At 44.4% G+C, this 23,894-nt stretch overlaps 1 protein-coding gene across 3 annotated transcripts in view; it reads right to left on the bottom strand.

The window, feature by feature from the left end:
- Positions 1–2,603: 2,603 nt before the first annotated feature.
- The window catches only part of LOC110504482 (annexin A6), a 48,962-nt gene continuing 27,671 nt past the window's right edge, over positions 2,604–23,894 (bottom strand). For 2 of the 3 annotated variants that reach the window (XM_036969859.1, XM_036969858.1), the window contains exons 20-25: positions 23,741–23,794; positions 23,564–23,657; positions 9,651–9,746; positions 9,433–9,491; positions 8,215–8,352; positions 2,604–3,435 (exon numbers count right to left, since the gene is read on the bottom strand). In XM_036969859.1, the coding sequence (XP_036825754.1) occupies positions 3,376–3,435; positions 8,215–8,352; positions 9,433–9,491; positions 9,651–9,746; positions 23,564–23,657; positions 23,741–23,794 (501 nt within the window). In that variant the 3' untranslated portion in view covers positions 2,604–3,375. The remainder of the gene's footprint in view (positions 3,436–8,214; positions 8,353–9,432; positions 9,492–9,650; positions 9,747–23,563; positions 23,658–23,740; positions 23,795–23,894) is intronic. The other variant, XM_036969860.1, reaches the window with a different exon arrangement.

Genomic DNA, 23,894 nt, shown 5'->3' with positions numbered 1-23,894 from the left:
AGAGGCAGAGAGTGGGAGAGGCAGCGAGTGGGAGAGGCAGCGAGTGGGAGAGGCAGTGAGTGGGAGAGGCAGAGAGTGGGAGAGGCAGAGAGTGGGAGAGGTAGCGAGTGGGAGAGGCAGAGGCAGAGAGTGGGAGAGGCAGCGAGTGGGAGAGGCAGCGAGTGGGAGAGGCAGAGAGTGGGAGAAGCAGAGAGTGGGAGAGGTATTGAGTGGGAGAGGCAGAGAGTGGGAGAGGCAGAGAGTGGGAGTGGCAGAGAGTGGGAGAGGCAGAGAGTGGGAGAGGCAGAGAGTGGGAGAGGCAGCGAGTGGGAGAGGCAGAGAGTGGGAGAGGCAGAGGCAGAGAGTGGGAGAGGCAGCGAGTGGGAGAGGCAGCGAGTGGGAGAGGCAGAGAGTGGGAGAGGCAGAGGCAGAGAGTGGGAGAGGCAGCGAGTGGGAGAGGCAGAGAGTGGGAGAGGCAGAGAGTGGGAGAGGCAGAGAGTGGAAGAGGCAGCGAGTGGGAGAGGCAGCGAGTGGGAGAGGCAGCGAGTGGGAGAGGCAGAGAGTGGGAGAGGCAGAGAGTGGGAGAGGCAGAGAGTGGGAGAGGCAGAGGCAGAGAGTGGGAGAGGCAGCGAGTGGGAGGGGCAGAGAGTGGGAGAGGCAGAGAGTGGGAGAGGCAGAGGCAGAGAGTGGGAGAGGCAGCGAGTGGGAGAGGCAGAGAGTGGGAGAGGCAGAGAGTGGGAGAGGCAGAGAGTGGAAGAGGCAGCGAGTGGGAGAGGCAGCGAGTGGGAGAGGCAGCGAGTGGGAGAGGCAGAGAGTGGGAGAGGCAGAGAGTGGGAGAGGTAGCGAGTGGGAGAGGCAGAGGCAGAGAGTGGGAGAGGCAGCGAGTGGGAGAGGCAGCGAGTGGGAGAGGCAGAGAGTGGGAGAGGCAGAGAGTGGGAGAGGTATTGAGTGGGAGAGGCAGAGAGTGGGAGAGGCAGAGAGTGGGAGTGGCAGAGAGTGGGAGAGGCAGAGAGTGGGAGAGGCAGAGAGTGGGAGAGGCAGAGAGTGGGAGCGGTAGCGAGTGGGAGAGGCAGAGGCAGTGAGTGGGAGAGGCAGAGAGTGGGAGAGGCAGAGAGTGGGAGAGGCAGAGAGTGGAAGAGGCAGTGAGTGGGAGAGGCAGAGAGTGGGAGAGGCAGTGAGTGGGAGAGTCAGCGAGTGGGAGAGGCAGAGAATGGAAGAGGCAGTGAGTGGGAGAGGCAGAGAGTGGAAGAGGCAGTGAGTGGGAGAGGCAGTGAGTGGGAGAGGCAGAGAGTGGAAGAGGCAGTGAGTGGGAGAGGCAGTGAGTGGGAGAGGCAGAGAGTGGAACAGGCAGTGAGTGAATTATACAAAGTGCTGTATCCAAAGTAGTAGCCTATCCCGAATAGAGTACCATTTGCTATTCCCTAAATAGTGTACTACTTTTGGCCTGGACCCATAGGGCTCTTGTTAAAAGTAGTGCACTATATATAGGGAATAGGGTGCCATAGGGCTCTGGTTAAAAGTAGTGCACTATATAGAGAATAGGGTGCCATTGGGCCCTGGTCAAAATTAGTGCACTATATAGGGAATAGGGTGCCATTGGGCCCTGATCAAAAGCAGTGCACTATATAGGGAATAGGGTGCCATTGGGCCCTGATCAAAAGCAGTGCACTATATAGGGAATAGGGTGCCATAGGGCTCTGGTTAAAAGTAGTGCACTATATAAGGGAAGAGGGTGCCATAGGGCTCTGGTTAAAAGTAGTGCACTATATAGGGAAGAGGGTGCCATAGGGCTCTGGTTAAAAGTAGTGCACTATGTGTAGGGAATAGGGAGCCATTCAGGATGTAACCAGGGAGTTTCCTGATTCTAAATCTCTGCCCAGTGTCCCTCTGCCAATATCAATATTTAATCACTGAACGTTACCCAGAAGCTACCCAGGTAGCTAAACATAGTGTACCACTGACAAGGTCCAAATAGCATTCTATTCCCTATATAGTGCACTGCATTTAACCAGTGCCCAATGGCACCCTATATAGTGCACTGCTTTTAACCAGGGCCCAATGGCACCCTATTCCCTATATATAGTGCACTACTTTTAACCAGAGCCCTATGGCACCCTATTCCCTATATATAGTGCACTACTTTTAACCAGAGCCCTATGGCACCCTCTTCCCTATATAGTGCACTACTTTTAACCAGAGCCCTATGGCACCCTCTTCCCTTATATAGTGCACTACTTTTAACCAGAGCCCTATGGCACCCTATTCCCTATTATAGTGCACTACTTTTGACCAGGGCCCATAGGGTTGTGGTCAAAAGTAGTGCACTATATAAGGGATTAGGTGCCATTCTGGTAAGTAGAGATGTTGACACAGCCTTAACCCTGATCCTGCTGTATCTGCAGCACTGTCAAGAGGAAATCAACACAGGGCATTACCGTAACACGATCTCAGTCCAAATGAGTCATTACCCCATCATCAGTGCATATCACACAGAAATGTGGACCTAAGAGCGATTTAGTTGCAAATGTATTCAATGCAGTTTCCAAAATTGTATGTGCATTTATACCAATATAGGTCATATCTTATCATTCAAATCTGTTTTCAAAAAAGAAATGCCAACAGAATACAGTACTACAACACAGTCCTTTTATTATCAGGAGACACAATGTAACGTTCCTAAAACCATACAGTATTTATTGGATGGATGACCTATTGACCTATTGCATTGTAGAAGCGCCATACAAAACACATCAAGCCCTCAATAGGTTGATAGACACATAGCCAAGCAGTTTCCTATCTCTCACTTTCAATGTAAATACCACTAACACTACAGGGGTTCTGGGAAAAAAAATGAAAAAAAAAATATTTTGACATGAAAAAGACTGACACAGAGGTGTCAGCTATCTGACACAGAGGGGCCAGCTATCTGACACAGAGGTGACAGCTATCTGACACAGAGGTGACAGCTATCTGACACAGAGGTGACAGCACAGAGCTCCAATGTTCCAATACTTTAAAAATGCATCATTAGTTATGGATAGGTGTAAGCATAGCAAGGTTATCATCACTTGAACCAATTTAGATCTGTGATTACTTGAAGAAAGCTAGGAAAGAAGAAAGGAACAGAGACTCTGTGGGGAGGCTGTTGAGGTCATAGGTCACTTTGGCAGAGGAGTGGCAGCGGTGAGGGACAAACAGAGCAGACGGACTATCCCCACTGGGTTCAATGTGGATGTATACACAGCACAGTTGACCGGTAGATTGACAGCTTCAGTTGGTGTTCTAGAGTGTTCCAGAAGCTCCACTGGTGTTCTGGAGCCTTCTGGAAGCCTGCTGGGTGGTTCTGGTTCTAGAGTGTTCTAGAGCCTTCAGGAAGCCTGCTGGGTGGTTCTGGTTCTAGTCTTGTCCTCCACACAGCATCAGCAGGGTCTTACGGTAGTCCCCTGAGGTATCACCCTGAGAGAGGAAGCAGCAGCTTTTTAGGAACTTACTAAAACAGACTCCGTCCCAAATGGCACTATATAATAATAGGGGACCATTTGGGATGCATACAAATGTTTTTTTTGTTTGTTGTTTTTGGTGTGAATTTTACCCCCTTTTTTCTCCCCAATTTCGTGGTATCCAATTGTTAGTAGCTACTATCTTGTCTCATCGCTACAACTCCCGTACGGGCTCGGGAGAGACGAAGGTTGAAAGTCATGCGTCCTCCGATACACAACCCAACCAAGCCGCACTGCTTCTTAACACAGCGCTCATCCAACCCCGGAAGCCAGCCACACCAATGTGTCGGAGGAAACACCATGCACGCACTGCGCCCGGTCCGCCACAGGAGTCGCTGGTGCGCGATGAGACAAGGAGATCCCTACCGGCCAAACCCTCCCTAACGACGCTAGGCCAATTGTGCGTCGCCCCACGGACCTCCCGGTCGCGGCCGGTTACGACAGAGCCTGGGCGCGAACCCAGAGTCTCTGGTGGCACAGCTAGGGATGCATACAGGAGAGGAAGGAGTATTTAGGGTCTCTTTTACTGAGTGTTTATACAGTATTTGTTATTATATCATATATTATATAATTAACCAATAAGGTCTGAGGGGGTGTGGTATATGGCCAATATACCACGGCTAAGGGCTGTTCTTAGACCCGACGAACCGTGGTATACGGTCTGATATACCACGGCTGTCAGCCAATCAGCATTCAGTGCTCGAACCACCCAGGTCATAATCTAAGTTATATAATATGTGATATAATCTAAGTTATAAACTGGGTTGTTTTTACTCTTATAATTACGTTGGTAAACAGTTTATAATAGCAATAAGTCACCTCTGGGGTTTGTGGTATATTGACCAATATACCACGGCTAAGGGCTGTATGCAGGTACTCCGCGTTGCGTTGTGCCTAAGAACAGCCCTTAGCCGTGGTATTTTAGCCATATACCACACCCCCTCGGGCCTTATTGGTTAATTCTATCATATGTTATATAGCTATATAAATATTCTAAGTTATTCAGGGCGGGGTAATCAGTTAGGGATATGAACAGCTCCCACAGTAAAAGCATTGTCAACTCAATAATGTCACACAGACACAGTAACACAGACACATTAACACACACACACAGACAGATACAGTACATCACAGAGACACAGTACATCACACAGACACATTAACACACACACACAGTACATCACAGAGATACACACAGTACATCACACAGACACATACAGTACATCACACAGACACACACAGTACATCACAGAGATACATACAGTACATCACACAGTACATCACAGAGATACATACATACAGTACATCACAGAGATACACACAGTACATCACAGAGATACACACAGTACATCACAGAGATACACACAGTACATCACAGAGATACACACAGTACATCACAGAGATACATACAGTACATCACAGAGATACACACAGTACATCACACAGTACATCACAGAGATACATACAGTACATCACAGAGACACACACAGTACATCACAGAGATACACACAGTACATCACAGAGATACACACAGTACACCACAGAGATACATACAGTACATCACAGAGATACACACAGTACATCACAGAGATACATACAGTACATCACAGAGATACATACAGTACATCACAGAGATACATACAGTACATCACAGAGATACACACAGTACATCACAGAGACACACACAGTACATCACAGAGATACACACAGTACATCACAGAGATACATACAGTACATCACAGAGATACACACAGTACATCACAGAGATACATACAGTACATCACAGAGATACACACAGTACATCACAGAGATACACACAGTACATCACAGAGATACATACAGTACATCACAGAGATACACACAGTACATCACAGAGATACACACAGTACATCACAGAGATACACACAGTACATCACAGAGATACACACAGTACATCACAGAGATACACACAGTACATCACAGAGATACATACAGTACACCACAGAGATACATACAGTACATCACAGAGATACATACAGTACATCACAGAGATACACACAGTACATCACAGAGATACATACAGTACATCACAGAGATACATACAGTACATCACAGAGATACATACAGTACATCACACAGACACATTAACACACACACACAGTACATCACAGAGATACACACAGTGCATCACACAGACACACACAGTACATCACAGAGATACATACAGTACATCACACAGTACATCACAGAGATACATACATACAGTACATCACAGAGATACACACAGTACATCACAGAGACACACACAGTACATCACAGAGATACACACAGTACATCACAGAGATACACACAGTACACCACAGAGATACATACAGTACATCACAGAGATACACACAGTACATCACAGAGATACATACATACAGTACATCACAGAGATACACACAGTACATCACAGAGATACATACAGTACATCACAGAGATACACACAGTACATCACAGAGATACATACATACAGTACATCACAGAGATACACACAGTACATCACAGAGACACACACAGTACATCACAGAGATACACACAGTACATCACAGAGATACACACAGTACATCACAGAGATACACACAGTACATCACAGAGATACATACAGTACATCACAGAGATACACACAGTACATCACAGAGTACATCACAGAGATACACACAGTACATCACACAGTACATCACAGAGATACACACAGTACATCACAGAGACACATACAGTACATCACAGAGATACATACAGTACATCACAGAGATACACACAGTACATCACAGAGATACACACAGTACATCACAGAGATACATACAGTACATCACACAGTACATCACAGAGATACACACAGTACATCACAGAGACACACACAGTACATCACAGAGACACATACAGTACATCACAGAGATACACACAGTACATCACACAGTACATCACAGAGATACACACAGTACATCACAGAGACACACACAGTACATCACAGAGACACATACAGTACATCACAGAGATACACACAGTACATCACACAGTACATCACAGAGATACACACAGTACATCACAGAGATACACACAGTACATCACAGAGACACACACAGTACATCACAGAGATACACACAGTACATCACAGAGATACATACAGTACATCACAGAGATACACACAGTACATCACAGAGATACACACAGTACATCACAGAGACACACACAGTACATCACAGAGATACACACAGTACATCACAGAGATACACACAGTACATCACAGAGACACATACAGTACATCACAGAGATACACAGGGTTAGTGGACAGACACACAGGGTTAGTGGACAGACACACAGGGTTAGTGGACAGACACACAGGGTTAGGCGACAGACACACAGGGTTAGGCGACAGACACACAGGGTTAGTGGACAGACACACAGGGTTAGTGGACAGACACACAGGGTTAGTGGACAGACACACAGGGTTAGTGGACAGACACACAGGGTTAGTGGACAGACACACAGGGTTAGTGGACAGACACACAGGGTTAGGCGACAGACACACAGGGTTAGGCGACAGACACACAGGGTTAGTGGACAGACACACAGGGTTAGTGGACAGACACACAGGGTTAGTGGACAGACACACAGGGTTAGTGGACAGACACACAGGGTTAGTGGACAGACACACAGGGTTAGTGGACAGACACACAGGGTTAGTGGACAGACACACAGGGTTAGGCGACAGACACACAGGGTTAGGCGACAGACACACAGGGTTAGTGGACAGACACACAGGGTTAGTGGACAGACACACAGGGTTAGTGGACAGACATTTATAGAAACCAAAGAAGTTATAACATGTCAGAATCTAAGTTCACAATTGGTTTTGAAATACATTGAATTAGCAAAATGGCAATTTACTTTACGCTGACGGCAATAAAGAACGTCTCCGGATCGGGTTAGATTTGTATTGTATTTTAATGACACAGCGACTGTATGTACAGCACGTGACTTCAAGACTCTTTCAACCAACCAGTATATCAATCCCCAACCATTCCACTATAGCTCTTATATCCTCCTCTGGTACATAGATGATATCATTGACATTATTTAAGGGTCACCCTCACCTGCAGAAGTTAGTACTGGTGAAAGTGTCCCAAATGGAACCCTACTCTAGGTTCTATATATTGCACTACTTTCAACCAGGGCCCGTAGAGGAACAAGGTGCCATTCAGTACACAACCCAGGTCTTTTACATGTGAGAGTCAGTATAGACCTGTTATTGGGCACTTCCTGCCTTGACATCTTCCAGCCAATCACGGGTGTCGGCCTACAGAGAGGAAGTCAGGGGAAATTCCTAAACAGCTGTATGGCAGCCGCAGCCCCACAAGCCCTGCCCGACACAGGAAGCTATAGAGCACTGTTCCCCCTCCACCCGTCTCGAACGGAAATAGGATGTGTAGCAGCACAGTTAGTGCAACAGAACACACACACACACACACACACACACACACATACACACACACACACACACGCACTACACATACACACACTACACATACACACACTACACATACACACACACACACACACAGACACGCACGTTACGCACACAGACACAGACACAGACACACAGACACACAGACACACACACACACACCGAGGGTGTACAGGGGCATGTAAAAGGGACGTGCAGAGTGCAGTGGACAGTAGTGTGTCACTCGACATGTAAAATATGAAAACTTACAACCATGGTTTCTACCTGGATGAATTCATGGAGAGAACAGTCGTGAGTCTCCTTGAACTCTTTGCGGATATTGAAAAGGTCGACTTCACTGCGTGAGACCATGATGCGGATCAGAGCCCTGTCGTCTGTGCCAATACACTGCAGAGAGAACAGAGAAAACATGTTTATACACATATACTGATCAAGAATATATAAAATACCCCTTCCCCCCCCCAGAAAAACCCCTCTAATTTCACAAGGCCCTAATCTATAGATTTCACATGACTGGGAATACAGATATGCAACTGTTGGTCACAGATGCTTAAAACAAAATGTGCCTCAGGATCTTATCGCAGTCTTTTTGTGCATTCAAATTGCTATTGGTAAAATGTTCATCGTAGCTAATGCCTGCCCATACTATAACCCCACCATGGGGCACTCTGTTCACAACGTTGACATCAGCAAACCGCTCACCCACACCACGCCGTACACGTGGTCTGCGGTTGTGAGGCCGGTTGGATGTACTCCAAAATTCTCTAAAACGACGTTGGAGACGGTTTATGGTAGAGAAATCAACATTAAATGATCTGGCAACAGCTCTGGTGGATATTCCTGAAGTCAGCATGTCAATTGACACTCCCTCAAATCTTGAGACATCTGTGACATTGTGTTGTGTGACAAAACTGCACATTTTAGAGAGGGCTTTTATTGTCCCCAGCACAAGGTGCATCTGTGTAATGATCATGCTGTTTAATCAGCCTCTTGATATGCCACATCTGTCAGGTGGATGGGATTATCTTGGTAAAGGAGAAATGATCACTAACTGGGAAGGAAACACATTTGTTCACAACATTTGAGAGAAATAATATGTTTGTGCGTCTGGAACATGTCTGGGATCTTTAATTTCAGCTCATGAAACATGGGACCAACTCTTTACATGTTGTGTTGATATTTTTGTTCAGTGTCGTTGGATCCCTAGTATTCACTGTCGATGAAGCAACAGCTTTCTGGGGTCCACACACAATACAAACACAACAAAACACAAAACATACATAGCCTGCTCTAGCAAGTAGACAGAAACAACAACATGAAGTGGTTAGAAAATCCCTCCCCTTTAGGCCTGCTAGTACTAACAGCTAGCCTAGTAAAAACTGGATTTCGCTAGCTATCCACGGGCCAGTGAAACATGGCTGGACTGCGATGGGAGCCGTTTGTAAAAAGCATCAGAAATAGACCTACCTTCATGGCTTTGTACAGGCGCTCTGCAATGTAATTAGGCTGGTTCTTTACACTCCGAACTGCAACGAGAAAGAGAGATATGATAGGTCAAAAAATAAATATATATTACAATAGCCAAAACCTGTAAAATGTAATTTGTCAACAGCCTCAATGGCCTATACTCCACTCTGGAGTCAAGGGTCAAACTGAAGAAGCCATCCAATCAAATGCCTTATTACCTATGCCATACATGGCCTGTTTCACGTCTCCAGACATCTCATTCTTGATGATCTGTTCAATGTCCTTATTGCTGCATCGAACAAACTCTTGGAACACTGAGAAGAAATACAAATGTGGTCAGTAGTGATTAAATAGTGTTTCTCTGGTACCTCTCTGAGATGTGGTCAGTAGTGGTTAAATAGTGTTTCTCTGGTACCTCTCTGAGAGGTGGTCAGTAGTGATTAAATAGTGTTTCTCTGGTACCTCTCTGAGATGTGGTCAGTAGTGGTTAAATAGTGTTTCTCTGGTACCTCTCTGAGATGTGGTCAGTAGTGATTAAATAGTGTTTCTCTGGTACCTCTCCTGAGATGTGGTCAGTAGTGCCAACACAGTGTTTCTCTGGTACCTCTCCTGAGATGTGGTCAGTAGTGGTTAAATAGTGTTTCTCTGGTACCTCTCTGAGATGTGGTCAGTAGTGATTAAATAGTGTTTCTCTGGTACCTCTCCTGAGATGTGGTCAGTAGTGATTAAATAGTGTTTCTCTGGTACCTCTCCTGAGATGTGGTCAGTAGTGGTTAAATAGTGTTTCTCTGGTACCTCTCTGAGATGTGGTCAGTAGTGATTAAATAGTGTTTCTCTGGTACCTCTCCTGAGATGTGGTCAGTAGTGGTTAAACAGTGTTTCTCTGGTACCTCTCCTGAGATGTGGTCAGTAGTGGTTAAATAGTGTTTCTCTGGTACCTCTCCTGAGATGTGGTCAGTAGTGATTAAATAGTGTTTCTCTGGTACCTCTCCTGAGATGTGGTCAGTAGTGATTAAACAGTGTTTCTCTGGTACCTCTCTGAGATGTGGTCAGTAGTGATTAAATAGTGTTTCTCTGGTACCTCTCTGAGATGTGGTCAGTAGTGATTACATAGTGTTTCTCTGGTACCTCTCTGAGATGTGGTCAGTAGTGGTTAAATAGTGTTTCTCTGGTACCTCTCTGAGATGTGGTCAGTAGTGATTAAATAGTGTTTCTCTGGTACCTCTCTGAGATGTGGTCAGTAGTGATTAAACAGTGTTTCTCTGGTACCTCTCTGAGATGTGGTCAGTAGTGATTAAATAGTGTTTCTCTGGTACCTCTCCTGAGATGTGGTCAGTAGTGATTAAATAGTGTTTCTCTGGTACCTCTCTGAGATGTGGTCAGTAGTGATTAAATAGTGTTTCTCTGGTACCTCTCCTGAGATGTGGTCAGTAGTGGTTAAACAGTGTTTCTCTGGTACCTCTCTGAGAGGTGGTCAGTAGTGATTAAATAGTGTTTCTCTGGTACCTCTCTGAGATGTGGTCAGTAGTGGTTAAATAGTGTTTCTCTGGTACCTCTCCTGAGATGTGGTCAGTAGTGGTTAAATAGTGTTTCTCTGGTACCTCTCTGAGATGTGGTCAGTAGTGCCAACACAGTGTTTCTCTGGTACCTCTCCTGAGATGTGGTCAGTAGTGGTTAAATAGTGTTTCTCTGGTACCTCTCCTGAGATGTGGTCAGTAGTGGTTAAATAGTGTTTCTCTGGTACCTCTCCTGAGATGTGGTCAGTAGTGGTTAAATAGTGTTTCTCTGGTACCTCTCCTGAGATGTGGTCAGTAGTGGTTAAATAGTGTTTCTCTGGTACCTCTCCTGAGATGTGGTCAGTAGTGGTTAAATAGTGTTTCTCTGGTACCTCTCTGAGAGGTGGTCAGTAGTGGTTAAATAGTGTTTCTCTGGTACCTCTCTGAGATGTGGTCAGTAGTGATTAAATAGTGTTTCTCTGGTACCTCTCTGAGATGTGGTCAGTAGTGGTTAAATAGTGTTTCTCTGGTACCTCTCCTGAGATGTGGTCAGTAGTGGTTAAATAGTGTTTCTCTGGTACCTCTCTGAGATGTGGTCAGTAGTGATTAAATAGTGTTTCTCTGGTACCTCTCCTGAGATGTGGTCAGTAGTGATTAAACAGTGTTTCTCTGGTACCTCTCCTGAGATGTGGTCAGTAGTGGTTAAACAGTGTTTCTCTGGTACCTCTCCTGAGATGTGGTCAGTAGTGATTAAACAGTGTTTCTCTGGTACCTCTCTGAGATGTGGTCAGTAGTGATTAAATAGTGTTTCTCTGGTACCTCTCTGAGATGTGGTCAGTAGTGATTAAACAGTGTTTCTCTGGTACCTCTCTGAGATGTGGTCAGTAGTGATTAAATAGTGTTTCTCTGGTACCTCTCCTGAGATGTGGTCAGTAGTGCCAACACAGTGTTTCTCTGGTACCTCTCTGAGATGTGGTCAGTAGTGATTAAATAGTGTTTCTCTGGTACCTCTCCTGAGATGTGGTCAGTAGTGATTAAATAGTGTTTCTCTGGTACCTCTCCTGAGATGTGGTCAGTAGTGCCAACACAGTGTTTCTCTGGTACCTCTCTGAGATGTGGTCAGTAGTGATTAAATAGTGTTTCTCTGGTACCTCTCCTGAGATGTGGTCAGTAGTGATTAAATAGTGTTTCTCTGGTACCTCTCTGAGAGGTGGTCAGTAGTGATTAAATAGTGTTTCTCTGGTACCTCTCTGAGATGTGGTCAGTAGTGATTAAATAGTGTTTCTCTGGTACCTCTCTGAGATGTGGTCAGTAGTGGTTAAACAGTGTTTCTCTGGTACCTCTCCTGAGATGTGGTCAGTAGTGATTAAACAGTGTTTCTCTGGTACCTCTCTGAGATGTGGTCAGTAGTGATTAAATAGTGTTTCTCTGGTACCTCTCTGAGATGTGGTCAGTAGTGATTAAACAGTGTTTCTCTGGTACCTCTCTGAGATGTGGTCAGTAGTGATTAAATAGTGTTTCTCTGGTACCTCTCCTGAGATGTGGTCAGTAGTGCCAACACAGTGTTTCTCTGGTACCTCTCTGAGATGTGGTCAGTAGTGATTAAATAGTGTTTCTCTGGTACCTCTCCTGAGATGTGGTCAGTAGTGATTAAATAGTGTTTCTCTGGTACCTCTCTGAGAGGTGGTCAGTAGTGATTAAATAGTGTTTCTCTGGTACCTCTCTGAGATGTGGTCAGTAGTGATTAAATAGTGTTTCTCTGGTACCTCTCTGAGATGTGGTCAGTAGTGATTAAAACAGTGTTTCTATGGTACTTCTCCTGAGATGTGGTCAGTAGTGATTAAACAGTGTTTCTCTGGTACCTCTCTGAGATGTGGTCAGTAGTGCTAACACAGTGTTTCTCTGGTACCTCTCTGAGAGGTGGTCAGTAGTGGTTAAATAGTGTTTCTCTGGTACTTCTCCTGAGATGTGGTCAGTAGTGATTAAACAGTGTTTCTCTGGTACCTCTCTGAGATGTGGTCAGTAGTGATTAAACAGTGTTTCTCTGGTACCTCTCCTGAGATGTGGTCAGTAGTGATTAAATAGTGTTTCTCTGGTACCTCTCCTGAGATGTGGTCAGTAGTGATCAAATAGTGTTTCTCTGGTACCTCTCTGAGATGTGGTCAGTAGTGGTTAAATAGTGTTTCTCTGGTACCTCTCTGAGATGTGGTCAGTAGTGATCAAATAGTGTTTCTCTGGTACCTCTCTGAGATGTGGTCAGTAGTGATTAAATAGTGTTTCTCTGGTACCTCTCCTGAGATGTGGTCAGTAGTGATTAAATAGTGTTTCTCTGGTACCTCTCTGAGATGTGGTCAGTAGTGGTTAAACAGTGTTTCTCTGGTACCTCTCCTGAGATGTGGTCAGTAGTGATCAAATAGTGTTTCTCTGGTACCTCTCTGAGATGTGGTCAGTAGTGGTTAAACAGTGTTTCTCTGGTACCTCTCTGAGATGTGGTCAGTAGTGGTTAAATAGTGTTTCTCTGGTACCTCTCTGAGATGTGGTCAGTAGTGATTAAATAGTGTTTCTCTGGTACCTCTCTGAGATGTGGTCAGTAGTGATTAAATAGTGTTTCTCTGGTACCTCTCCTGAGATGTGGTCAGTAGTGATTAAACAGTGTTTCTCTGGTACTTCTCCTGAGATGTGGTCAGTAGTGATTAAACAGTGTTTCTCTGGTACCTCTCCTGAGATGTGGTCAGTAGTGCCAACACAGTGTTTCTCTGGTACCTCTCCTGAGATGTGGTCAGTAGTGGTTAAATAGTGTTTCTCTGGTACCTCTCTGAGAGGTGGTCAGTAGTGATTAAAACAGTGTTTCTCTGGTACCTCTCCTGAGATGTGGTCAGTAGTGATTAAATAGTGTTTCTCTGGTACCTCTCCTGAGATGTGGTCAGTAGTGATTAAATAGTGTTTCTCTGGTACCTCTCCTGAGATGTGGTCAGTAGTGATTACATAGTGTTTCTCTGGTACCTCTCCTGAGATGTGGTCAGTAGTGATTAAATAGTGTTTCTCTGGTACCTCTCCTGAGATGTGGTCAGTAGTGATTAAATAGTGTTTCTCTGGTACCTCTCCTGAGATGTGGTCAGTAGTGATTAAATAGTGTTTCTCTGGTACTTCTCCTGAGATGTGGTCAGTAGTGATTAAATAGTGTTTCTCTGGTACCTCTCCTGAGAGGTGGTCAGTAGTGGTTAAATAGTGTTTCTCTGGTACCTCTCTGAGATGTGGTCAGTAGTGCTAACACAGTGTTTCTCTGGTACCTCTCTGAGAGGTGGTCAGTAGTGATTACATAGTGTTTCTCTGGTACCTCTCTGAGAGGTGGTCAGTAGTGGTTAAATAGTGTTTCTCTGGTACCTCTCTGAGATGTGGTCAGTAGTGCTAACACAGTGTTTCTCTGGTACCTCTCCTGAGATGTGGTCAGTAGTGATTAAACAGTGTTTCTCTGGTACCTCTCTGAGATGTGGTCAGTAGTGGTTAAATAGTGTTTCTCTGGTACCTCTCCTGAGATGTGGTCAGTAGTGATTAAATAGTGTTTCTCTGGTACCTCTCCTGAGATGTGGTCAGTAGTGATTAAACAGTGTTTCTCTGGTACCTCTCCTGAGATGTGGTCAGTAGTGATTAAATAGTGTTTCTCTGGTACCTCTCTGAGATGTGGTCAGTAGTGGTTAAATAGTGTTTCTCTGGTACCTCTCTGAGATGTGGTCAGTAGTGCTAACACAGTGTTTCTCTGGTACCTCTCTGAGATGTGGTCAGTAGTGGTTAAATAGTGTTTCTCTGGTACCTCTCCTAAGATGTGGTCAGTAGTGCTAACACAGTGTTTCTCTGGTACCTCTCTGAGATGTGGTCAGTAGTGATTAAATAGTGTTTCTCTGGTACCTCTCTGAGATGTGGTCAGTAGTGATTAAATAGTGTTTCTCTGGTACCTCTCTGAGATGTGGTCAGTAGTGATAAAACAGTGTTTCTCTGGTACCTCTCCTGAGATGTGGTCAGTAGTGATTAAACAGTGTTTCTCTGGTACCTCTCTGAGATGTGGTCAGTAGTGATTAAATAGTGTTTCTCTGGTACCTCTCTGAGATGTGGTCAGTAGTGGTTAAATAGTGTTTCTCTGGTACCTCTCTGAGATGTGGTCAGTAGTGATTAAATAGTGTTTCTCTGGTACCTCTCTGAGATGTGGTCAGTAGTGATTAAATAGTGTTTCTCTGGTACCTCTCCTGAGATGTGGTCAGTAGTGATTAAACAGTGTTTCTCTGGTACCTCTCTGAGATGTGGTCAGTAGTGATTAAATAGTGTTTCTCTGGTACCTCTCTGAGATGTGGTCAGTAGTGGTTAAATAGTGTTTCTCTGGTACCTCTCCTGAGATGTGGTCAGTAGTGATTAAATAGTGTTTCTCTGGTACCTCTCCTGAGATGTGGTCAGTAGTGCTAACACAGTGTTTCTCTGGTACCTCTCTGAGATGTGGTCAGTAGTGGTTAAATAGTGTTTCTCTGGTACCTCTCCTGAGATGTGGTCAGTAGTGGTTAAATAGTGTTTCTCTGGTACCTCTCCTGAGATGTGGTCAGTAGTGATTAAATAGTGTTTCTCTGGTACCTCTCTGAGATGTGGTCAGTAGTGATTAAATAGTGTTTCTCTGGTACCTCTCCTGAGATGTGGTCAGTAGTGATTAAACAGTGTTTCTCTGGTACCTCTCTGAGATGTGGTCAGTAGTGATTAAATAGTGTTTCTCTGGTACCTCTCTGAGATGTGGTCAGTAGTGGTTAAATAGTGTTTCTCTGGTACCTCTCCTGAGATGTGGTCAGTAGTGATTAAATAGTGTTTCTCTGGTACCTCTCTGAGATGTGGTCAGTAGTGATTAAATAGTGTTTCTCTGGTACCTCTCTGAGATGTGGTCAGTAGTGATTAAATAGTGTTTCTCTGGTACCTCTCTGAGATGTGGTCAGTAGTGATTAAAACAGTGTTTCTCTGGTACTTCTCCTGAGATGTGGTCAGTAGTGATTAAACAGTGTTTCTCTGGTACCTCTCTGAGATGTGGTCAGTAGTGATTAAATAGTGTTTCTCTGGTACCTCTCTGAGATGTGGTCAGTAGTGCTAACACAGTGTTTCTCTGGTACCTCTCTGAGAGGTGGTCAGTAGTGGTTAAATAGTGTTTCTCTGGTACTTCTCCTGAGATGTGGTCAGTAGTGATTAAACAGTGTTTCTCTGGTACCTCTCCTGAGATGTGGTCAGTAGTGATTACATAGTGTTTCTCTGGTACCTCTCTGAGAGGTGGTCAGTAGTGGTTAAATAGTGTTTCTCTGGTACCTCTCTGAGATGTGGTCAGTAGTGCTAACACAGTGTTTCTCTGGTACCTCTCTGAGATGTGGTCAGTAGTGCTAACACAGTGTTTCTCTGGTACCTCTCTGAGAGGTGGTCAGTAGTGATTACATAGTGTTTCTCTGGTACCTCTCTGAGAGGTGGTCAGTAGTGGTTAAATAGTGTTTCTCTGGTACCTCTCTGAGATGTGGTCAGTAGTGCTAACACAGTGTTTCTCTGGTACCTCTCTGAGATGTGGTCAGTAGTGATTAAACAGTGTTTCTCTGGTACCTCTCTGAAATGTGGTCAGTAGTGGTTAAATAGTGTTTCTCTGGTACCTCTCTGAGATGTGGTCAGTAGTGCTAACACAGTGTTTCTCTGGTACCTCTCTGAGAGGTGGTCAGTAGTGATTACATAGTGTTTCTCTGGTACCTCTCTGAGATGTGGTCAGTAGTGATTAAACAGTGTTTCTCTGGTACCTCTCTGAAATGTGGTCAGTAGTGGTTAAATAGTGTTTCTCTGGTACCTCTCTGAGATGTGGTCAGTAGTGCTAACACAGTGTTTCTCTGGTACCTCTCTGAGAGGTGGTCAGTAGTGATTACATAGTGTTTCTCTGGTACCTCTCTGAGAGGTGGTCAGTAGTGGTTAAATAGTGTTTCTCTGGTACCTCTCTGAGATGTGGTCAGTAGTGATTAAATAGTGTTTCTCTGGTACCTCTCTGAGATGTGGTCAGTAGTGATTAAATAGTGTTTCTCTGGTACCTCTCTGAGATGTGGTCAGTAGTGATTAAATAGTGTTTCTCTGGTACCTCTCCTGAGATGTGGTCAGTAGTGATTAAATAGTGTTTCTCTGGTACCTCTCCTGAGATGTGGTCAGTAGTGGTTAAATAGTGTTTCTCTGGTACCTCTCCTGAGATGTGGTCAGTAGTGATTAAATAGTGTTTCTCTGGTACCTCTCTGAGATGTGGTCAGTAGTGCTAACACAGTGTTTCTCTGGTACCTCTCTGAGATGTGGTCAGTAGTGGTTAAATAGTGTTTCTCTGGTACCTCTCCTGAGATGTGGTCAGTAGTGATTAAATAGTGTTTCTCTGGTACCTCTCTGAGATGTGGTCAGTAGTGCTAACACAGTGTTTCTCTGGTACCTCTCTGAGAGGTGGTCAGTAGTGGTTAAACAGTGTTTCTCTGGTACTTCTCCTGAGATGTGGTCAGTAGTGATTAAATAGTGTTTCTCTGGTACCTCTCTGAGATGTGGTCAGTAGTGATTAAACAGTGTTTCTCTGGTACCTCTCCTGAGATGTGGTCAGTAGTGATTAAAACAGTGTTTCTCTGGTACCTCTCTGAAATGTGGTCAGTAGTGATTAAAACAGTGTTTCTCTGGTACCTCTCCTGAGATGTGGTCAGTAGTGGTTAAATAGTGTTTCTCTGGTACCTCTCTGAGATGTGGTCAGTAGTGCTAACACAGTGTTTCTCTGGTACCTCTCTGAGAGGTGGTCAGTAGTGGTTAAATAGTGTTTCTCTGGTACCTCTCTGAGATGTGGTCAGTAGTGATTAAATAGTGTTTCTCTGGTACCTCTCCTGAGATGTGGTCAGTAGTGGTTAAATAGTGTTTCTCTGGTACCTCTCCTGAGATGTGGTCAGTAGTGGTTAAATAGTGTTTCTCTGGTACCTCTCTGAGATGTGGTCAGTAGTGATTAAATAGTGTTTCTCTGGTACCTCTCCTGAGATGTGGTCAGTAGTGATTAAAACAGTGTTTCTCTGGTACCTCTCCTGAGATGTGGTCAGTAGTGATTAAATAGTGTTTCTCTGGTACCTCTCCTGAGATGTGGTCAGTAGTGATTAAATAGTGTTTCTCTGGTACCTCTCCTGAGATGTGGTCAGTAGTGATTAAATAGTGTTTCTCTGGTACCTCTCCTGAGATGTGGTCAGTAGTGATTAAAACAGTGTTTCTCTGGTACCTCTCCTGAGATGTGGTCAGTAGTGATTAAATAGTGTTTCTCTGGTACCTCTCTGAGAGGTGGTCAGTAGTGATTACATAGTGTTTCTCTGGTACCTCTCTGAGAGGTGGTCAGTAGTGGTTAAATAGTGTTTCTCTGGTACCTCTCTGAGATGTGGTCAGTAGTGCTAACACAGTGTTTCTCTGGTACCTCTCTGAGATGTGGTCAGTAGTGATTAAACAGTGTTTCTCTGGTACCTCTCTGAAATGTGGTCAGTAGTGGTTAAATAGTGTTTCTCTGGTACCTCTCTGAGATGTGGTCAGTAGTGGTTAAACAGTGTTTCTCTGGTACCTCTCCTGAGATGTGGTCAGTAGTGGTTAAATAGTGTTTCTCTGGTACCTCTCTGAGATGTGGTCAGTAGTGATTAAATAGTGTTTCTCTGGTACCTCTCCTGAGATGTGGTCAGTAGTGGTTAAATAGTGTTTCTCTGGTACCTCTCCTGAGATGTGGTCAGTAGTGATTAAATAGTGTTTCTCTGGTACCTCTCTGAGATGTGGTCAGTAGTGCTAACACAGTGTTTCTCTGGTACCTCTCTGAGATGTGGTCAGTAGTGGTTAAATAGTGTTTCTCTGGTACCTCTCCTGAGATGTGGTCAGTAGTGATTAAATAGTGTTTCTCTGGTACCTCTCTGAGATGTGGTCAGTAGTGCTAACACAGTGTTTCTCTGGTACCTCTCTGAGAGGTGGTCAGTAGTGGTTAAACAGTGTTTCTCTGGTACTTCTCCTGAGATGTGGTCAGTAGTGATTAAATAGTGTTTCTCTGGTACCTCTCTGAGATGTGGTCAGTAGTGATTAAACAGTGTTTCTCTGGTACCTCTCCTGAGATGTGGTCAGTAGTGATTAAAACAGTGTTTCTCTGGTACCTCTCTGAAATGTGGTCAGTAGTGATTAAAACAGTGTTTCTCTGGTACCTCTCCTGAGATGTGGTCAGTAGTGGTTAAATAGTGTTTCTCTGGTACCTCTCTGAGATGTGGTCAGTAGTGCTAACACAGTGTTTCTCTGGTACCTCTCTGAGAGGTGGTCAGTAGTGGTTAAATAGTGTTTCTCTGGTACCTCTCTGAGATGTGGTCAGTAGTGATTAAATAGTGTTTCTCTGGTACCTCTCCTGAGATGTGGTCAGTAGTGGTTAAATAGTGTTTCTCTGGTACCTCTCCTGAGATGTGGTCAGTAGTGGTTAAATAGTGTTTCTCTGGTACCTCTCTGAGATGTGGTCAGTAGTGATTAAATAGTGTTTCTCTGGTACCTCTCCTGAGATGTGGTCAGTAGTGATTAAAACAGTGTTTCTCTGGTACCTCTCCTGAGATGTGGTCAGTAGTGATTAAATAGTGTTTCTCTGGTACCTCTCCTGAGATGTGGTCAGTAGTGATTAAATAGTGTTTCTCTGGTACCTCTCCTGAGATGTGGTCAGTAGTGATTAAATAGTGTTTCTCTGGTACCTCTCCTGAGATGTGGTCAGTAGTGATTAAAACAGTGTTTCTCTGGTACCTCTCCTGAGATGTGGTCAGTAGTGATTAAATAGTGTTTCTCTGGTACCTCTCTGAGAGGTGGTCAGTAGTGATTACATAGTGTTTCTCTGGTACCTCTCTGAGAGGTGGTCAGTAGTGGTTAAATAGTGTTTCTCTGGTACCTCTCTGAGATGTGGTCAGTAGTGCTAACACAGTGTTTCTCTGGTACCTCTCTGAGATGTGGTCAGTAGTGATTAAACAGTGTTTCTCTGGTACCTCTCTGAAATGTGGTCAGTAGTGGTTAAATAGTGTTTCTCTGGTACCTCTCTGAGATGTGGTCAGTAGTGCTAACACAGTGTTTCTCTGGTACCTCTCTGAGAGGTGGTCAGTAGTGATTACATAGTGTTTCTCTGGTACCTCTCTGAGATGTGGTCAGTAGTGATTAAACAGTGTTTCTCTGGTACCTCTCTGAAATGTGGTCAGTAGTGGTTAAATAGTGTTTCTCTGGTACCTCTCTGAGATGTGGTCAGTAGTGCTAACACAGTGTTTCTCTGGTACCTCTCTGAGAGGTGGTCAGTAGTGATTACATAGTGTTTCTCTGGTACCTCTCTGAGAGGTGGTCAGTAGTGGTTAAATAGTGTTTCTCTGGTACCTCTCTGAGATGTGGTCAGTAGTGGTTAAATAGTGTTTCTCTGGTACCTCTCCTGAGATGTGGTCAGTAGTGGTTAAATAGTGTTTCTCTGGTACCTCTCCTGAGATGTGGTCAGTAGTGATTAAATAGTGTTTCTCTGGTACCTCTCCTGAGATGTGGTCAGTAGTGATTAAATAGTGTTTCTCTGGTACCTCTCTGAGATGTGGTCAGTAGTGATTAAATAGTGTTTCTCTGGTACCTCTCTGAGATGTGGTCAGTAGTGCTAACACAGTGTTTCTCTGGTACCTCTCTGAGATGTGGTCAGTAGTGCTAACACAGTGTTTCTCTGGTACCTCTCTGAGATGTGGTCAGTAGTGGTTAAATAGTGTTTCTCTGGTACCTCTCCTGAGATGTGGTCAGTAGTGATTAAATAGTGTTTCTCTGGTACCTCTCTGAGATGTGGTCAGTAGTGCTAACACAGTGTTTCTCTGGTACCTCTCTGAGAGGTGGTCAGTAGTGGTTAAACAGTGTTTCTCTGGTACTTCTCCTGAGATGTGGTCAGTAGTGATTAAATAGTGTTTCTCTGGTACCTCTCTGAGATGTGGTCAGTAGTGATTAAACAGTGTTTCTCTGGTACCTCTCCTGAGATGTGGTCAGTAGTGATTAAAACAGTGTTTCTCTGGTACCTCTCTGAAATGTGGTCAGTAGTGATTAAAACAGTGTTTCTCTGGTACCTCTCTGAGATGTGGTCAGTAGTGGTTAAATAGTGTTTCTCTGGTACCTCTCTGAGATGTGGTCAGTAGTGCTAACACAGTGTTTCTCTGGTACCTCTCTGAGAGGTGGTCAGTAGTGGTTAAATAGTGTTTCTCTGGTACCTCTCTGAGATGTGGTCAGTAGTGATTAAATAGTGTTTCTCTGGTACCTCTCCTGAGATGTGGTCAGTAGTGATCAAATAGTGTTTCTCTGGTACCTCTCCTGAGATGTGGTCAGTAGTGATTAAATAGTGTTTCTCTGGTACCTCTCCTGAGATGTGGTCAGTAGTGATTAAATAGTGTTTCTCTGGTACCTCTCCTGAGATGTGGTCAGTAGTGATTAAAACAGTGTTTCTCTGGTACCTCTCCTGAGATGTGGTCAGTAGTGATTAAATAGTGTTTCTCTGGTACCTCTCCTGAGATGTGGTCAGTAGTGGTTAAACAGTGTTTCTCTGGTACCTCTCCTGAGATGTGGTCAGTAGTGATTAAATAGTGTTTCTCTGGTACCTCTCCTGAGATGTGGTCAGTAGTGATTAAATAGTGTTTCTCTGGTACCTCTCCTGAGATGTGGTCAGTAGTGATTAAATAGTGTTTCTCTGGTACCTCTCTGAGATGTGGTCAGTAGTGGTTAAATAGTGTTTCTCTGGTACCTCTCTGAGATGTGGTCAGTAGTGGTTAAACAGTGTTTCTCTGGTACCTCTCCTGAGATGTGGTCAGTAGTGGTTAAATAGTGTTTCTCTGGTACCTCTCTGAGATGTGGTCAGTAGTGATTAAATAGTGTTTCTCTGGTACCTCTCTGAGAGGTGGTCAGTAGTGATTAAATAGTGTTTCTCTGGTACCTCTCTGAGATGTGGTCAGTAGTGATTAAATAGTGTTTCTCTGGTACCTCTCCTGAGATGTGGTCAGTAGTGGTTAAACAGTGTTTCTCTGGTACCTCTCCTGAGAGGTGGTCAGTAGTGATTAAATAGTGTTTCTCTGGTACCTCTCTGAGATGTGGTCAGTAGTGATTAAATAGTGTTTCTCTGGTACCTCTCTGAGATGTGGTCAGTAGTGATTAAATAGTGTTTCTCTGGTACCTCTCCTGAGATGTGGTCAGTAGTGGTTAAATAGTGTTTCTCTGGTACCTCTCTGAGATGTGGTGAGTAGTGATTAAACAGTGTTTCTCTGGTACCTCTCTGAGATGTGGTCAGTAGTGATTAAATAGTGTTTCTCTGGTACCTCTCTGAGATGTGGTCAGTAGTGGTTAAATAGTGTTTCTCTGGTACCTCTCCTGAGATGTGGTCAGTAGTGATTAAATAGTGTTTCTCTGGTACCTCTCCTGAGATGTGGTCAGTAGTGATTAAATAGTGTTTCTCTGGTACCTCTCTGAGATGTGGTCAGTAGTGCCAACACAGTGTTTCTCTGGTACCTCTCTGAGATGTGGTCAGTAGTGATTAAATAGTGTTTCTCTGGTACCTCTCTGAGATGTGGTCAGTAGTGATTAAATAGTGTTTCTCTGGTACTTCTCTGAGATGTGGTCAGTAGTGATTAAATAGTGTTTCTCTGGTACCTCTCTGAGATGTGGTCAGTAGTGATTAAATAGTGTTTCTCTGGTACCTCTCTGAGATGTGGTCAGTAGTGGTTAAATAGTGTTTCTCTGGTACTTCTCCTGAGATGTGGTCAGTAGTGATTAAATAGTGTTTCTCTGGTACCTCTCTGAGATGTGGTCAGTAGTGATTAAATAGTGTTTCTCTGGTACCCCTCCTGAGATGTGGGCAGTAGTGATTAAACAGTGTTTCTCTGGTACCTCTCTGAGATGTGGTCAGTAGTGCCAACACAGTGTTTCTCTGGTACCTCTCTGAGATGTGGTCAGTAGTGATTAAACAGTGTTTCTCTGGTACCTCTCTGAGATGTGGTCAGTAGTGCCAACACAGTGTTTCTCTGGTACCTCTCTGAGATGTGGTCAGTAGTGATTAAACAGTGTTTCTCTGGTACCTCTCCTGAGATGTGGTCAGTAGTGCCAACACAGTGTTTCTCTGGTACCTCTCTGAGATGTGGTCAGTAGTGATTAAACAGTGTTTCTCTGGTACCTCTCTGAGATGTGGTCAGTAGTGATTAAACAGTGTTTCTCTGGTACCTCTCTGAGATGTGGTCAGTAGTGATTAAATAGTGTTTCTCTGGTACTTCTCCTGAGATGTGGTCAGTAGTGCCAACACAGTGTTTCTCTGGTACCTCTCTGAGATGTGGTCAGTAGTGATTAAATAGTGTTTCTCTGGTACCTCTCTGAGATGTGGTCAGTAGTGATTAAATAGTGTTTCTCTGGTACTTCTCCTGAGATGTGGTCAGTAGTGATTAAATAGTGTTTCTCTGGTACCTCTCCTGAGATGTGGTCAGTAGTGGTTAAATAGTGTTTCTCTGGTACCTCTCTGAGATGTGGTCAGTAGTGATTAAATAGTGTTTCTCTGGTACTTCTCCTGAGATGTGGTCAGTAGTGGTTAAACAGTGTTTCTCTGGTACCTCTCCTGAGATGTGGGAAGCTCCTGGTACAGAGGATACTCATGAACTTAATCTCCATGTCGTCAGAGTCTTCGTTACAGGCATCGGCCAGTTCCTGATAAGAGAATCAACACTATTCCACAATAAACCCCGTTGAAAAATCAAACAAGCGAGAGTCATGTTGCATGATGTACTCACCTGGGCGTCCACCAATGCTCTGTCCCAGTCGGCTGGACCCTGCTCTCTCGCCCCCTGGTGGGGGGGGGAGGAAGAGCACGGCAGGAATTGTCATGTAGAATAGATTTAACTCGTTCCTATAGAATTATATGTCCCTTTGTTTTGTAGATGTACA

The sequence above is a fragment of the Oncorhynchus mykiss genome, chromosome 31 (genome assembly GCF_013265735.2).
Source record: "Oncorhynchus mykiss isolate Arlee chromosome 31, USDA_OmykA_1.1, whole genome shotgun sequence".
NCBI lineage: Eukaryota > Metazoa > Chordata > Actinopteri > Salmoniformes > Salmonidae > Oncorhynchus > Oncorhynchus mykiss.
The sequence above is the reverse complement of the archived record's forward strand: the minus strand, read 5'-3'. Positions and strand labels throughout refer to the sequence as shown.